The sequence below is a fragment of the Daldinia childiae genome (genome assembly GCF_008694065.1).
Source record: "Daldinia childiae strain JS-1345 chromosome Unknown Scaffold13, whole genome shotgun sequence".
NCBI classification, from domain to species: domain Eukaryota; kingdom Fungi; phylum Ascomycota; class Sordariomycetes; order Xylariales; family Hypoxylaceae; genus Daldinia; species Daldinia childiae.
Window position 1 is genome coordinate 956,186 of NW_022984654.1, and position 16,083 is coordinate 972,268.

The 16,083-nt window shown below is 45.7% G+C and overlaps 4 protein-coding genes across 4 annotated transcripts; 2 read left to right on the forward strand and 2 right to left on the reverse strand.

Moving 5' to 3' along the window:
- Positions 1–1,505: 1,505 nt before the first annotated feature.
- GL218_08665 (Nucleolar GTP-binding protein 1) lies at positions 1,506–3,703 on the reverse strand (the record flags this gene model as incomplete). The annotated part of the gene is made up of 4 exons (XM_033585472.1): positions 1,506–1,547; positions 1,604–2,879; positions 2,978–3,509; positions 3,574–3,703. 4 exons carry the CDS (start codon positions 3,701–3,703, stop codon positions 1,506–1,508), a joined length of 1,980 nt encoding a protein of 659 aa, XP_033440464.1.
- Positions 3,704–4,366: 663 nt separating this feature from the next.
- Positions 4,367–5,044, forward strand: GL218_08666 (Orotate phosphoribosyltransferase; the record flags this gene model as incomplete). The annotated part of the gene is made up of 1 exon (XM_033585473.1): positions 4,367–5,044. The coding sequence occupies one exon, from the start codon at positions 4,367–4,369 to the stop codon at positions 5,042–5,044; it is 678 nt and encodes a 225-aa protein (XP_033440465.1).
- Positions 5,045–5,877: 833 nt separating this feature from the next.
- GL218_08667 (uncharacterized protein) lies at positions 5,878–6,522 on the forward strand (the record flags this gene model as incomplete). The annotated part of the gene is made up of 2 exons (XM_033585474.1): positions 5,878–5,891; positions 6,324–6,522. 2 exons carry the CDS (start codon positions 5,878–5,880, stop codon positions 6,520–6,522), a joined length of 213 nt encoding a protein of 70 aa, XP_033440466.1.
- A 3,029-nt stretch (positions 6,523–9,551) lies between these two features.
- GL218_08668 (uncharacterized protein) lies at positions 9,552–12,552 on the reverse strand (the record flags this gene model as incomplete). The annotated part of the gene is made up of 2 exons (XM_033585475.1): positions 9,552–11,776; positions 11,832–12,552. 2 exons carry the CDS (start codon positions 12,550–12,552, stop codon positions 9,552–9,554), a joined length of 2,946 nt encoding a protein of 981 aa, XP_033440460.1.
- Positions 12,553–16,083: the final 3,531 nt, after the last annotated feature.

The window sequence follows — 16,083 nt, forward strand, 5'->3', positions numbered from 1 at the left end:
CAGAAATTCCCATTAGATCCTAGGGAAGCTTCTATGCCAGTCTCTGCGAAAGACTTGAGATACTCACAAGAAACCCCTTAGCAGAGCGTTGGAATAGAAGTGTGCTATCTACATATTGGCGTAGTTCTCATCGCGCGGGATGTCAGTGCTTCACACCCATATTATATACGGGGCTATAGGTAGTAGTGTTGATAGGCCCATGTAACCACATCATTCCGATCTTCCCCTAGGTCAGTCCTGCTATATGAGATGGATCCATATAGGTCTTATACCAGAAATATGTGAGTTCAAGTCATGGAAGTATCACACTACTAGCTATAACTAAGATATAACATAGCGGCGAGGAAATGACGCCGCTACCGCTCAAGAAACTATGATCCTAATAGGTAGCCAGAACTAGGCATATATACGTGTAGCCCCTCTGTCTGAATTGTCTCAAGAGAGCCCTAGGGTAGACCTCCTGATCTTTTTTATAGCTCCTAATAGGTTAGTAGCTAAATTGATATTCTAAGTGATTTTGCTTCGCCTTCTCCTCTTAGGATAGACGGCAGTCCTTAGAGCACAATGTGCTAGTTTCGATAAGTAAATTGGCAATTCGTGCCAATGGTATTGCAAGCAGACAGCACTCCATAGGCTTTAGCTATAGTATATTCACAACATGATATATAAGGTACTTTATAGCGATCTTGCATCTAGCTTGGATGAATATATTAGACCCTAAGTTGCCTACCTAAGGTATACGAATACTTAACCATGTAGTTTAAGCTAGGAAGAACCATGATGAAGCTACATGACATTCAATATGGATATACGTCGTGTCATAGGAATACTACCTAACCTACCTAATGTGCCCAATCCGTAAAAAAGATATAAAGCACATCTAGGAAACATCTCGCCTTAGTTAGAGGACTACCGAATGAACACGCCATTCAAGTCGTACGCCGATACAAGACCCTAGAATCTGCATAACCTAACCTAGAATATCAGTTATTATTTCTAACCAGAAGACTCTATTAATGAGTCGGTAATTTATACGGACGAGGAAGCTAGAAACGAGGGAAACGACAAAGACGATCTAGAGAAGCAACTGTCTTAGACGAACTATAGGTATATCTCTACTCCCATTTGGAGTGCCACAAGTTGAAATATCTTGTACAAGTAAAAGGGAACCAAGAGGTTTTAAGAACTGTGCGTAGACAGCTATTGTTTAATTCCACGATTACGCCACAGGTCTTGGAGAACCCCCCAATGCGTTGCTTCGAGGATAAAACCACAACGCTCAATACTTCACTTCAATATGTATTCACACAGACAAATCACAACAAGGACCTCAACGTGGACTTATTCTCATGATCGATTGACTCAGCTAAAATGGTCGTAAAGACGATGGGGCACGTCTCTGGAAAGTATCATATCCGTCCTGAACGCCAAAGCAAAGCAGAAAAAACCTGATATGCCATATCAAACCAACTATGTACAGACCGGGGGTGGTAGAAAAGGATTCCTTAACGATGAGACGCCTTGCCCATGGTTCGTTTACCAGCAAACTATTTATCATGTTAGCAAAAGACCACACGGTATGTATATAGTGGAGAAAACTTACCAAATGTTTAGGCAGCGTGGCGCCAATATGCCTATCAGCCTCACCCTGTCTAGCCATGCGGTTCATCTTCCTCTGGCTCAGCTTAGCCTGTCTCTCCGCCTTCGTCCTTGTCTCCTCGTCCTGTACACCATCGTCACGCCTGTTTGTTGCCGGCTGACTTCTTGCCCGGCTCGCCGCCCGGCTCTTCGAGCGTAGTCTCTCCTGGGGTGTCTCGTCGATATCCATAGCGTTAGAATCCTCAGTGCCAAGGCGACTTCTGGTAAGAGAACGGCCACGGGTCACCGTTTGCGATCTTCCCCTGAGTTCCAGGTCTTGAGTGTCAACACCCATTTGGTCAAGAGTATCCTCAAGTTGAGATAGAGTCTTCTTGATAGCCTTGCGAGGTAAGGCTGCGCGGTTCTTGACCCTACGCATTCTCGACTCGTTCCGAATAAGTGCCTGCTTCTCTCGAATGATCTCTGCCTTCACTTTGATATCTGCTTCTTCTGCATCATCAATCTCCTCATCCGAGTCGTAGTATCCTTCCGCCTCAAGCTTCTCTTCTTCCTCTTCCAGTGCTTGCAGCTTGGCTTCAATATCAGGGTCAATGTAGTCGTAGACATTCTTGCCATCGTAAATCTCGGGTATTCTGTCATGCTTCCATTCGGGGTTTGCAAGAATGTATTCAGCCTTCAAGTCCACATTGTACACACCAGCACCACCATTCTCAGCTTCAACGTCACGAGCCAATTTGCGACGTTCGGGGTCTTCCTTGTTGTATTTCCTAAGGTTCTTCACAGCGTCGGGGATGAAGGTCTCCTGCGTAGCACCGCCCATAGGTTGCGCCACATGAATTCTGGCCATAACATCTGCTAGCCTGCCACCAATGGCACCGTTGTTTGATGTGCCTGCTTTCAACTTCTGGGCAACTCTGTCTGCAAGAAGTCTCTCGCAAGCGGCATTTTTAACTTCCTGTACTCCTTCTTGCGTATTGCAGGAGAGCTGGAGCAACTCTACCTCACCAGAGGAAACTAATGACTGAAGTTCGCCGCTCGTCTTCTCATCTAGCTCCTCGGGTCTTAAAATATCGATCTTGTTTATAACAATAAAGACCAATTTGTTTGAGAATAATGGCTTAATGCTCTTGAATAGTTGCATTTGCGCGGCAACTGAGTAACCACACTGCTCTGAAAGATCCATGAAATAAAGGATAGCGGACCTCAAGTGAGCAATAGCAGTAATGGACTGCATTTCAATTGTGTTCATTTCCTCGAGGGGGTGATCCAGGATACCGGGGCTGTTTTGCGTTAGCATTAATTACACTTTGGGCCCCTTTTGATCTCCAAAGAAAGAATAAGGAGCTTAGTGGAAAAAGTATATATCGAAATAACTTACGTATCAATAGCCTGGAAACGAAGGTACTTGTAATCGAAGTGACCAACAAACAAGCTCTTAGTGGTGAAAGCATAAGGCTGAACGTCCACGTCGGCTCTAGTTACGCTACGCAGGAAACTCGACTTGCCAACGTTGGGATATCCGCAAATCAGGAGAGTGCGCGTGGTGGGATCGATGGAGGGAAGTCGACCAAGATGTTGGCGGACCTGATCAAGGTAGACTAGAGGGTCCTTTAGTCGCTTAGTGATAGTCGCCATTCGACCGAGCGCGGCCCTCTTGAGCTGCTTGCATTGGAACAAACTCTGAGCATACTTGAGAAGTCGCACATAATCTCTTGATATGGTTTCGATGAGGTGCTTCGCGGTTGAAAGATGACCGAGGGCGATCTTGAAATGGTCGGCATCGTAGAGGGTATTTAGGAGATCCTTATGAAATGGGTGAATGTCCTGGAGTCGGGGGAAACTCTCAAGAATTTGTGCAAACTTTTCCGTGAAAGTCTCTTGAGTGAACTTGACTTTACGAGTATAGAATCCTAATGATAGCCAGTTAGTACCGAGCGCAAGTTAGACGCGACCAATGCTAGATAGTGTACGAACCTCTGATACGACTAATTTTGAATCCGGATCTAATCTGAGTTGGTAGACGTCGTTGAGTTCTCGATAGAACAATATCGAGAAACTCCTCCGACGTTGGGACTGGTGGTATATCCTTCCAAGTAGTCTTCATCTTGGGCGACAGATAATGCGATTGTGTAGTTAGGATTGTTGGTAAAAAACAGCCGCGCAAGGTCTAGCCGTTCTTCAGCTTATCGACCTTTTTTTGGTTGTATTTTGAAAAAAAAGGCGGAGTGGAGGGACAGTGGGAGTTGCACTTTTGCGAAATCTTGGCGCAGAAAAATTACTTATCGATTATCTTATCTTATCAATGATAACTTTATCTTAGTGAAGAAAGTGGAAAAGTTGAGAAATGCGCGATTGCTCTTTAGAACGCGACGACGCATGTGAAAATTGAATTGTATTAATTTTATCAATCGATCCTAGATACGAAATATATAAAGTTGACAAATTTTATAAAACCCTTCGAGACTATTAGTATTAAGTCAATTGATATATAATCGAATCATAACAATCCTGATCTTGTAAGTTACTTACGATGCCTTTTTTTTTTTGTTTTATTCTTCACTTTTTTTCTTCTTATTTTCTCTCGTTACCCCGCCATGAGTTTTTATATCCCACTTTTAAAAGAGCTCTTTTAAAAGCTTCTTATCCCTATCCCACCCTTATGAAGCAATAGAGTAATGAAGTAATTCGAATTTTACCTCATACTAGATTACTCGGCCTCCTAATATTATTATTATAACTAATCCCAGCTTAGATACAAATCTATAAGATGAGTCTTCCGCAGTATAAGAAGGACTTCCTACGGGCTGCCGTCGAGGGTGGCGCCCTACGGTTCGGGTCTTTCGAATTGAAGTCGAAGCGGATATCGCCATACTTCTTCAATGCGGGCGATTTCTATACTGGTGAGCTGCATGAGCCCATCATGGATGCATACGCCCAAACTATTGCCACAAGCGAACTGGCCGACGGTTTCGATGTTATCTTCGGCCCGGCTTATAAGGGTATCCCATTGGCCGCCACCGTCTTCTACGCCTTAATTAAGCTAGACCGCGCCAAGTACCGCCATGCCGCCTATAGCTTCGATCGCAAGGAAGCGAAGGATCATGGCGAAGGCGGAAGCATTGTCGGATCGCCATTGAAAGATAAGCGTGTCCTCATCATTGACGACGTTGTATCTGCCGGCACCGCCAAACGTCAGGCCATCGACATGATCCGAGCCGCTGGTGGCACTGTTGTAGGCATTATTGTCGCTCTAGACCGCCAAGAAACCTTACCAGAAGGCGACGGTAAGACTAGTGCCATCGGCCAGCTGAAGAAGGAGTATCAGATCCCTATCATCCCTATCGTGAAGCTCGACGACATCATCGACGGTATGAAGGGTGTTATCTCGGAAGCTGATATCAAGAGCATCGAGGAGTACCGTACTAAGTACGGAGCTAGCGATTGATTAGTTAGTGTCACGAAGAACGCGTTGCTCGAGTCATCATCATCATTATTAAGGTGGTTATTATTAGACACGGGTAGGTTTCCGATGATCGATGCAAGATCGAGACGGACAGTTCAAGAAAAAAAAATTCGTAGATTAAATTAATCAGGTAGATAAAAAAGTAAAATGTTTATGCAGTGAGAGCTGCCTGTCGTCGAAAGTCGATAGGTGCAGACGCAGACGGAGAAACATTGTCCAATAGGCTTTTACTTGAGTATACGATATGATACCCCCCCTTTTCCCCTTTCCGGCGGAGAATTTAAAAAGAATATGCATTTATACGGTATAATATTAAACATGGCTTACGGCACGAATGAGTGGCGCCTCTTTATTCAACTTCAAATCCCGAATTTTTTAAGGGAAAAATAAATAATAATAATCATGTCGTATAACCACAAATGACGAGCACGACCAACAATCTGCATATACCATTTACAGGCAATGCGGAACCTGTGAGATCCAAGAATAAAAAAGATACCGTTATCCCGAAGTCGTACTGTACAATAAACACGAGGCGAAAAGGCAGGTGAATAATAATTATTATTATTATTATTGTTATCATTAAAAAAAATATTATCGAAACACAAAAAAAAATAAAAATTTTAATTTCATTCATACTCACCGCCTTCTGCCGCTAGACCACACAAACACCTTACAACAACGCCGGCTTACGTTATTGAAACGTCTCGGAGGCTTGCTCATTTCCCTCGCTCAGCGGCACACAACACTTAGAAGGGGAGGTCGGTGAGAGGAAGAAGAAGCTTAGACGGGAGCAAGATTCATACGGTATAAGCATGTCGCTGTTAGAGTAAGTAAACCTGTCTTCATGCCTACATACCTACATACCTACATGCCTACATGCCTACATGTCTATTACACCTCACACCTGCGCTGCGCTACGCACATAACACATAAACATGTCCAACACATACTCGCATACATATACATACCTATACATCTGTCACCAAGGGGGGTCGTCTCAAATGTGACCAGCCAACCAGAGACCCCAATCCAACCGAACTAACCACTCACGCCTCACCGTCTCTCACCGTCTCACCTCTCGGGCGTCACCGACTTGACTCCCCTACTTATCTACTTTACTTACACGCTCCAACTATCCTATCTCCCTTATCCTAAGTAAAAAATAAAAACATTAATAATAAATTTAATAATAATAATAAACTCTCACGAGAAAACAAAAAATTGAAATCATCCTCCCAAGCTAAGAAAATCAATATAGGTCCTTCCGCAACATCTCGCCCCGCGCCCGCATAGGCGTTAGCTTGGGCTTGTTGGCTTGGGGCGCCATCGGTCTGCACCTGAGTGATCGGGCCGAGGCGCGGTATGGCTTCACGCCTACCGAGGACGACAAGGCCGCGCTCGCCAAGATCTTGCCGAGTGTCACCGTCGTCGAGAGGAAGAACGAAAGGGGGGACTAGTGATAGGTAGTGGCAGTGGTGGTGCTGGTGGTGGCGACAAGCAGCGGTGAACGAACGGAATCACCAACTTGGACGGAAATCACAACGGAAGGGGGAAGTGGGAGTAGGCAAGAGGCGGGAAAGGCTTGCGAGTGAGATAGCCTTTCGAACGCAAGACAAAACAAAGCTGGCTGGCTGGCTGAGAGAAAAACTACTACCTATGTATACGTGTATGTGAATATGAATATGAATATGAATATGAATATGTGCCATGTACCTAATGTATGTGGATAGGTAGGTGAAATACGGCGGCTGCTGTCGCCGGGCTAGACTGGGCTAGGCGATGGCCGGTGCGACCTATCGGATGCCGAGCCAGCTGGCGGACTGAGCTTTGGGGGTTAGCTGGTCTGGTTAGGTGCATACATACATACATAGGTAGACATACATACATACATTGGTCCAGTTACCGTGCAGAGGAAGAGGAGGAGATTCGCCACCTCGAGAGGGATGAACAGGCGGGCTTTCCTAGCTGGCTCCAGTTGTACATATACGTACGGTAGTTTGCAACGGCAATGCCAATGCTATACTATGCTATACTATGCTAAGTTTGGAAGCTCGACGAACGTTTCGATGCCTAACCTTGGGCGATCTATCCATCTATCCATCGACGTGGGAGCGGAGGGCGGGAAACGAAGGGAGAAAGGGGGGAGGGGAGATGAATGGATCGATGGATGGATAGTCGACGAGGTCGGGTTTGCTAGTAGACAGTCAGACAGATAGACAGACAAAGACAGACGTGGCTGGACTGAAGTAGCTCCGGCTAGCTCTAACTAGCCTGGTCAGATCCGTGCCACGTAGGATAAACGTGTGATGATGGCAGATCGACTAGGTAGGAGAGGGGCACGAGTATGTAAGGTAGGTATGTATCGACGTTCGTTCGTTTCGTATCATCAGACAGTAATAGTATGTAGGTATGTAGGTATGTAAGTATGTAAGTACGTGCGTACGTATAGGCATATACGCACGTAGCAGCGTTCCCACAGACAAGCGCCAGCAGCACCCCTGGCGAGACCGTCAGACGTCATACACGTCGATAGTTAGACGGTAGACGAGTGGACAGCAAGGGCAGAGACCTTCGCGCTCCTGGAACGTGGTGGACGAACGGCGCTTCTTGTAGCGAATGTTGCCCGTGCGGAACGTATAGGTATGTAGGTATGTGTATGCGTGTATATGTGTATGTGTATGTGTGTGTGCATAATAACAATATACCCTGTTCCGGGATAGCCTCTCCCGCAACGACAGCACAGCTTTTCCAGCCTTCCCTTCTCGGCCGCGTACCTAACCTAACCTAATCCTAGACAACCATGGATTGTTCATGTTAGTTAGTTAGTTAGGCATGGTACCTACCTTTAACCGGACGAGCCATGGGAACGGTTCGAACCGCCCCTGCAAAGCCCTACATGCATACACACACGCACATACACATGTTCAGACAACGCAGACCAAAAGTTGTAAAACTCACTCTCAGTTTAGCAAGAGAGCGAGCCAGCCAGCCAGCCAGCCAGCCAGCTAGACAGCCCAGGTAATGTATGCCCTGCTGCCCTAAGCCTAAAAGCCCTCGGTACGTGAACTTTAGGATAGCCGCTAACCCACGTGGCGGACCCCACGGGCGGGCAAAAAGGCCGAAATACCCAGAATCCATACTACGGTCGACCCGTCTTTCCCCCAGCCCGGACGCTATACTCGACGACGACGACGACGTGTGTATAGTATAGTGTACAGCAATGCATATGCCATGCCATGCCATGCTAGCTGTTCCTATAGGCAAATTAGGTAGGTGATCAGGGAGGCGAAAAACGATACTTACGGCTACCTTGTGGTACCTCGTCGACGATTCTAGCCCATGTCCTGCTTATCTTGGAGTAGTTATACCTCTGGCAGGAGAAAATAATAATAATAATAATCATTTCTTAGCCTCAATATTTTATCCCAGGCAAGTGAAAATCCCCGAGATGTGCATACAAAGCTATGTCGCCGCCTACCCGTCATCTAGACGATTGGGTTGGTCAGGGGGGTTCCACTTCCATGTGACAAGTCATTTTTCTATACCCAGTTTCTTATATTCAGTCCACTACCTTAATTGAACTGCTTTGGTTGTCTGTGGTTATGGAACATTCCAAATTCTAGCGTACCGGAGACTATGCGGGGGAAATTATCTATACTATTTCCGTTACACCACTGTTTGGTATTAGCGAGGGGAAAATTAAATGGGAACAAGACACTTTTCCAAATACAACATGATAATTATCTATAGCATACCGTAAATCGTAACAGGAATTAAGAATAAACATCTTACTTAACAAGCCTAGTATAGTATTCCCTTTGCTAATAAAATTATGGGCGCCATTTGAGAGACGATGGATAAATGTAGTTCTTTTTAGAAAAGACTTGAAATTATGAAAACCTACGGTATGAAGATGAGAATTCTTCTGCATCTTACTGCTAACTAATCGTTCACGAAATAACAAGTTTCACTTTGCACGCGGGTCTTAGGGACGTGAACAATAGAAACCATATACTTTAATTGTTCTGATCTGTAATCTATCTCATCCCGTAAACATCAGTTGAAGAAAAACATGCTGCAATGAGTCCGCCTCCTACCCTCACACTTTGCTCGAATGCCACCCCTATGAAATAATGCGTACCACAAGAAACGAGACCACTCCAGGAATTGTTAACCGGTCAGTGTAGACGTAAACATCATAATCACCTCCCAAGGGGGGTTTTGTGGGACCTGCTTTTTGAGCTGGCCTGAATCTAATCATCGAGTCTAAATGCAGACGCCACAGCCAGTCTAGTTTGTTGTGAGCCAACCCGGAAAATGCAGAGAAATTGCCGCCGTCAACCCGATCCGATGCAGAGAGAAGAATCGAAACTTTTTATGAGGCCATAAATAAAAGGAAAAATAAGGAAAGTAAAAACATCAACGAAACGCCACATTTATGCTTTTTTATGTTGATCTTGGGTAGATTAATAGTCGCCTTTTTTGCTTAAACTTCCGTTTTAACAGCGGGCATGCCAGGAGACTCCACGACTGACGGCAAAGGTTTGAAAAGTTGCGTCATGTCTAGAGTAAGATTGGTAACGGCAAAGTCGTTGTCGATATCGCTTACAGACCCGAGTTCTTCGCCTCTTGAAGCACCGTCCGTCATAACCCACGACTTCACAGTTTTGAGCAGTTGAATAACCTGCCTAAATCGACTATCCGGGGCCAATTGTAAATCCGCCACCGTAGTATGCTTGAGCATCCATTTCGCAAGCCAAAAAAAGTGTATTCCATCACGACAAAAGCCGTATCGTCGAGGGTTAGAGACCGAAGGAGGAAACTGGATCGCCATATCCATATCCCAGTACGACTTAAACTTATCGAGCGCAGTACAGAGAGTCTTATATGTTTGAGCCGAAAATCCAGCCACCGGTGTACCAGTTGTGCTATTGTTGGCGCTTGCATTACCACTTCCTGTATCTGATCCATTAGAGATAACCCAGTCATTCTGTGAAAGAGGTGTGGCAGCACCATCCAACGCAGCAATACGACCTTCGATTTGAGCACGCCGAATCTGAGAAATGATGGCGTGAATCAATATAAACTTGCCATATAAGTTGGTGCTTCCCGGGTGTATTTGATATGATGCATGGAAGAGAGCGGCGAGTGTTAAGTTTAACTCGGGTTGCTTGCTGCGTTGTGATCCATCTGGGTTTTGTCTCCTCGCCGCATCAGATCCATACAAGTTCAGTCCCTGCGCGCAATCGACTGCGGATTGCGCTTCCCAGACCGCATCGTCTGCAGGCAAAGGGACCCGAATCTCAAAAGAATCAAACTGAGGTTCGCAGTTGAAGTAAAGGGTACGCGCAACATCAAGAAGATATATCATATGCATCACTCGTATGCGCGACTCTTGTTCAACCCACGCCGCCCAATCAAATTGTCCCGGATTCAGATCTTCCAACGATATTTTTGGCTGATGGAAAATGCTGTATAAGGCTGAGTCGTTTCTGACTTGCAGCAGATCAAATCTTCGGCTAATATCCACCACCAGAGGAAAGATTCTCCTAGCACTTTCGCGCTGGATAGGTGTGCCGTTCCAAATAAGAAGCGACGACATTAGAATAAGTGCCTGTAACCGCTCAATATCCCTTCTGTCTCTGCCGTTGCCGAATTTAAGACCGGCTTGTGCTTCGTTGCTGCCGAGCAGATCGCAATCGCGCTCGAGTGCTATCTTTAAAAAATTTGTTATCTCTCGAACGTTGGAAGAGGCGGCATTATCAGAGTAACAAGCGCCAATGCAACACATCGCGGCTATGAGACCCGTATAAGCCTCCATGATACGGAAGGTGGGGATGTGGAGGAATGAAAAATGGAAGTGAAAATGGATATATGAATCAAGAAAGTCTCTAATGTTGACAGGAGAAAAGAAGTCGTTAAGGCCGGCGGTGTGGTTGGAGGGTACCGTGCCGGGCGGGTGGAAGAAGTTGAGGATCTGCGACGAGATTCGATGGTAGGGGTCGTGCGTCGACGGTTGCATGCCCCAATTCGAGAAAAAAAGCGATCGGTCGTTCACATCGTTCGGGGCCATGCCTGGCATGCCACTGGTTCTTTCGGAAGGAAGGTTAGGCTCGGTTTTGATTGCGGTCTGATTCTGTCCAATATTAGGAGGGAACTGATTGACGTAGGCATGGTGCGCACCAGACTGTGGAAACATCTGGGACCAGTCAAGGCCAGATTGTTGGTTTGAGCCAGAAGCTCCATACATTGGCATGCCATTTTGGCCCGGAGGCATGTTGAAGTTGGCCAACTGAGGGTTGATATTCGAAGATATCGAATTCGACACATCGCCGTTGTAACCGCCGGTCATGCTTCTCCGATCCCTGTTACCGTTCTCGTCCATCCGACTCATACTGCTTGATCTAGAAAGCTGGTTCTGGTCGTTGGCCATGTTTCCCATACCATCTTGGATCTGGACCATACCGAAAGGGTGGACGACATTATCACCTGGCATGTTAGTCATGCCATTCATATGTCCCATATCACCCTCGTTAGCCTTTTGCGCATTCTGCTGCTGTTTCTTAACGTGTGCTTGGGGATGAGACAAATGGCTCACCCCGGTAGGGTTTCCTCGTCGAATCGAGCACTTTTGGAAGTGACGTTTCAGGATATCACTTCGCGAAAACGTATCACGGCACAACACGCACATGTATGGGCGGTCGCCGGTGTCTATTAAATAAGGTTAGCAAAGTGGAGATTACCGTTGTGGACCGGTCAGACTCACGGCGGAGAAGGTGGCGCTTAAGGTGCTTCGCGTGGAGGTAAGTCTTTGTACAGTGGGGGCAGGGGAATTTCCCATCCGCATCTTTCTGCGGGATTACCGTGTTCTTAGACGCACCACTACCGGTCGGGGCAGCGGGTCTTCCCGGAGCGCTAGGTAATATACCACGGCGTCCTTGCGAGCCAACTACATGTGTGGGTTGGTCATTGTCCTGCTGAAGTAGAGATTGTTGATGCGGCATCATGGGACTTCCACTATAAGGAGATGGCAGCCCGGTCTGCGGCATGACTCCGCCAGCGGGCATGGGACGAAGAACAGGAGGTCGCGCCGCTGCAGGAGCTGGCGCGATAGGCTGCGGGTGAGAAGCCGCGACAGAAGCTTGCGGCATCATCGAAGATGATGTAGGGTAGCCCTGCTGAGGTTGTTGATACTGATTAGGCATCATACCATAAGAACCACGCGTAGGGCCTGAGTTGGGAGGCGGGTATTGACTCATGTTAGGCGGCTGCGGAGTATTAGGAGTGCCTGGAGTCCTGGGGGTGTGAGGATGGCTGCCGTAAATGGATTGCATGGCGGAGGCGTTGTGCTGCAAAGGCGGCAGTGTGTGCTGAATAGACGCGTGTTGCAATTGATTAGGGGAAATCGCCGCTGGCGAAGGGTAAGTTGATCCTGACGTGTTTATAGAGTTAGACGAGTACGGGTGTTGGTTTGAGCCACTGTCCATATCCTGTCCAAGTGGCAATTGCAGATGAGGCCACGATTGCTCGAGATGAAGCAATCCTAGGTCTCGTTGTGCTACAATTATCCCTATTTTCCACCTCTTCCTTTCTTTGTCCGAGGCTCAATCGAAACCGACTAGAACCCTACACGTAGCGAACGTGATGATGGTGATGCGCGCGAGGGCGGAAAAAAATGGTTTTAATGATGCGAACGCGTTGGCGTTGGCGTTGGATGCTATGCTGACAGATGTCGCAGATCAAAGAACCGAATGCGGTAACCTAAGGATCCTGAAAATTCCTCCACGCCTAATACCCGACCTGAGGATGTAGATGTTGACGCCAGTGCGGATATTGAATTATCGCGCAAGGGCAAGGTCGACAATAGTGATGCCGCAGGGCAGAAAAAAAAGGAAAATAAAAAATTAAGCAGCGATGAGGGGAAGGTTGTTTTTGGGGTAGAATTGGGGATTGAATGGAGCAGGTGGACGAAAGTAGTTCGTGAGGCTCCAAACCCAGCAGCAGAAGATGGGACTGATGGGGTCCAAATGGTGTTTCTAAAGTGGAGAATTTGGGTCCACGTTCCTCGAGGTGAGAGGTGTGGTGGTCGCGACTTCTTATTTCAACCGAATCACTAATTTACCCCCCTTCTTAACAGGGAAGGAACCGTGGTAAATTTTTTTTTTTGTTTCGGTCGGTTTTATTATTTTGGTTCGCCTGAGTACTAGTCCCTTGTCAGAAATCAAACTCGCGTGTCTCGCCTAGTACCTAGGTAGACCAGCATGTCCAGGTACAAAGTTACAAAAATACAAAACAAAAAAAAAAGGTACAGAAATACGCCTGAAAAGGAAAAGTGGGTTTGAGTGCCGAAAAGAACCGTTTAGTCGATTGGTGGGTAGTGGATGGTAGTGAATTGGCGGCGGACAAGTGGATGCCGTGATGAATGGATGACGGTGACTCGTCGAGATTTTGATGCATGCAAACTGCAAGTCAAATTTCAAAGTGGGTGGGTGGTGTCAAGTCTGGGTTTGGGGTCTTTTTTTGGTGTGGAAAAGGGAAAAAAGGGTATAAAATATAAGTAAATAAAAATCAAACAGGAAAACCGGTGGATGCGACAAGGCGCAGGAGCGGAGCGGGTATTGTAGATAGATGAGATGAGGGTAGGTACCTTTAGCTGACACTGCTGATGTATGGTGATGGTAAGTTTCAGGGCTAAAGCGTGGCAAGAATAGAATTTTTCCTTCTTAAGGGAATTCTTTCCTTTTTAATCAGGAAAGGGGCGTGCGTTCCGGTAACGCGTCGGACAATGATAAAAGTGAGAGAAAAAAATTATATAAAAAAAATAAAAATAAAAAATAAAAAATAAGAGGAAGGCGGGAAAAAATAAAAAAATGAACAGGATAATAGGATAAGAGAGATACACACTCACAACAAGCTTGAGATCCACCGCAAAGGTACTAAATTCAGAGTTGCTTTGCCCCTCTTAAGACTTTTTGCACGTGGACACGAGTTGGTTTATAACTTTTTTTTTCTTTCCCTTCCTACAAGCGGTCAAGAGAGATGAAGGATGAGTTCGCGGAGATTCCTGTCAATGGACGAGAAGCCAACTACGAATCGAGTATGGCGTCTTTTTTTTTTCTCCGTCAGTAAGGATGAGAAGTAGAAATTGGTGAGGTAGAGAGAAGACAGGAAAAGGGGAGAAAAGAGAAATGTTTTGGAGACTAAGGGCGAGGTTGGAAAGTAAATACCAAGTTTAGGAAGAGCGGGAAAGAGGAAAAGAAAGTCAAACGATCAAATCATTTCATCAATTCCTAGAAAATATAAAAAATCAATCAGTAGGTAGAAATAATCGTTCGTCGCGACATGAGCGAGTCGGTTCCTTGAACACGCAGGAGTCAGGGCATGTATTGTATGTAAGTAGGAAACAGGAGGTACATGTACAAACTGTACAAACGAAGTGTATGAAGAAAATGAGAACGCAAAGTGCATGAGTATTCACATATACGGTATTGCTAAGGGAGTCAGGGGTTATGCGATGCCTAGGGTATTAGTACCGCAAAAGGTTAGACACGTCCGCTAGATACGCGTGCTACGTAGCTGTTGGCTAGCCGCTAGCCACCAAGGGTTCTACATACTACCTAGTGTACATAGGTAATGCAGTAACCAGCACGGACCTTAACAGGGGGGGAGGGGGGGGTATTGAGAATGAATGATTTGTGGCAGGAGAGGAAACAAATCCCAAGTCACAGTAAGTACCCACCTAGGCTACGTATGTACCTTAGGTATTAACCAAGCTGCACGTCTACCTTACGGATCTAGGGTAATGAACTTTCTTAGACTTGGATCTTCGACGTGTACATACTATGTTCGTACGAGACTTGCCTACCGGACCTAACAATACCTGCATTCGTACATACCGCGTACATATCCGCATACTATGTGCATTGGAAAATGTTCGTGCGTACATAGAAGGAAGGTAAAAAAAAAGTAGGTAACTAATTATTATTACTATTGATGTATTGATGTATGTAAGGCAGGTAAAGGTTGGAGATGTATGTATGTGGTCTGTAGTCTGTTATGTATGTAGTCTGTAATCTGCAATCTGTATGTAGTCTAGAAGGAGAAGAGAAAACGGAGAAAGCACGATTGTATGGTCGTACGAAGTTGAAGTACGATTAAAAAGTATTGGATGCGCTTAATTAGGATTAAGTCTACTTACATGCTTTACCTTGTATTGTATTAGTATCTCCTCCAATGTCTTCTACCCCCCCTACACATTTATGTACTTATTATATTATGTATGTATTCTCTCTCTATCTACCTACACATGCTTTCAAAAGTTACATACATACATAATACATACTTCCACCACCTCGCAGCGAACATCGTCAACTAAGACGCTGTACCCTCGATTCGGAAGACTGGCCAATTGGTTCCCTTTTCAGCCAGGCAGAATATCCAGCTCTCATAGGACCGCTTCTCGTTGCCGCCTTAAGCCACATCACACCTAGCATGGCTTAATTATTGCTTTGATCATTGATCGCCTCTACCTACTTGGGATAATCAGATGCGAGAGAATCGCTCGTGTTGAGAAGGGCGTACAGTTGCACGACACGACACGTCGTGTTTGCTACCGTACGCAGTAGGGGGGAGTGTATGGCATTGGTATTGGCATTGGTATTGGTATTTTAGTATTTTGGTATTGATAATTGGCATTGGTATAGTAAGGTATAGTGAGGTAGACAGATATGAAAGCTCTGGTTGGATACCTATGAGTTGGAAATATACTAAGTAGTTTCGTTCTAGTCGACTTCGACAATGCCTCTGGTAACGTGGGACATGTGGTATACTACCTATGTATGATTTGATATTTTTCCACCTACAATACGTACGTATGTACTTCGGCTTTAGATAGAATAGAATACTCGACATATGTAGTAGTATATGGTAAATAGTAGTAGTAAATGGTAATGTCCTAATTCCCTCCCACACCCCCATTGGCAAACTAATCCATGAACCTCGAACCATGGAAGCGTGAA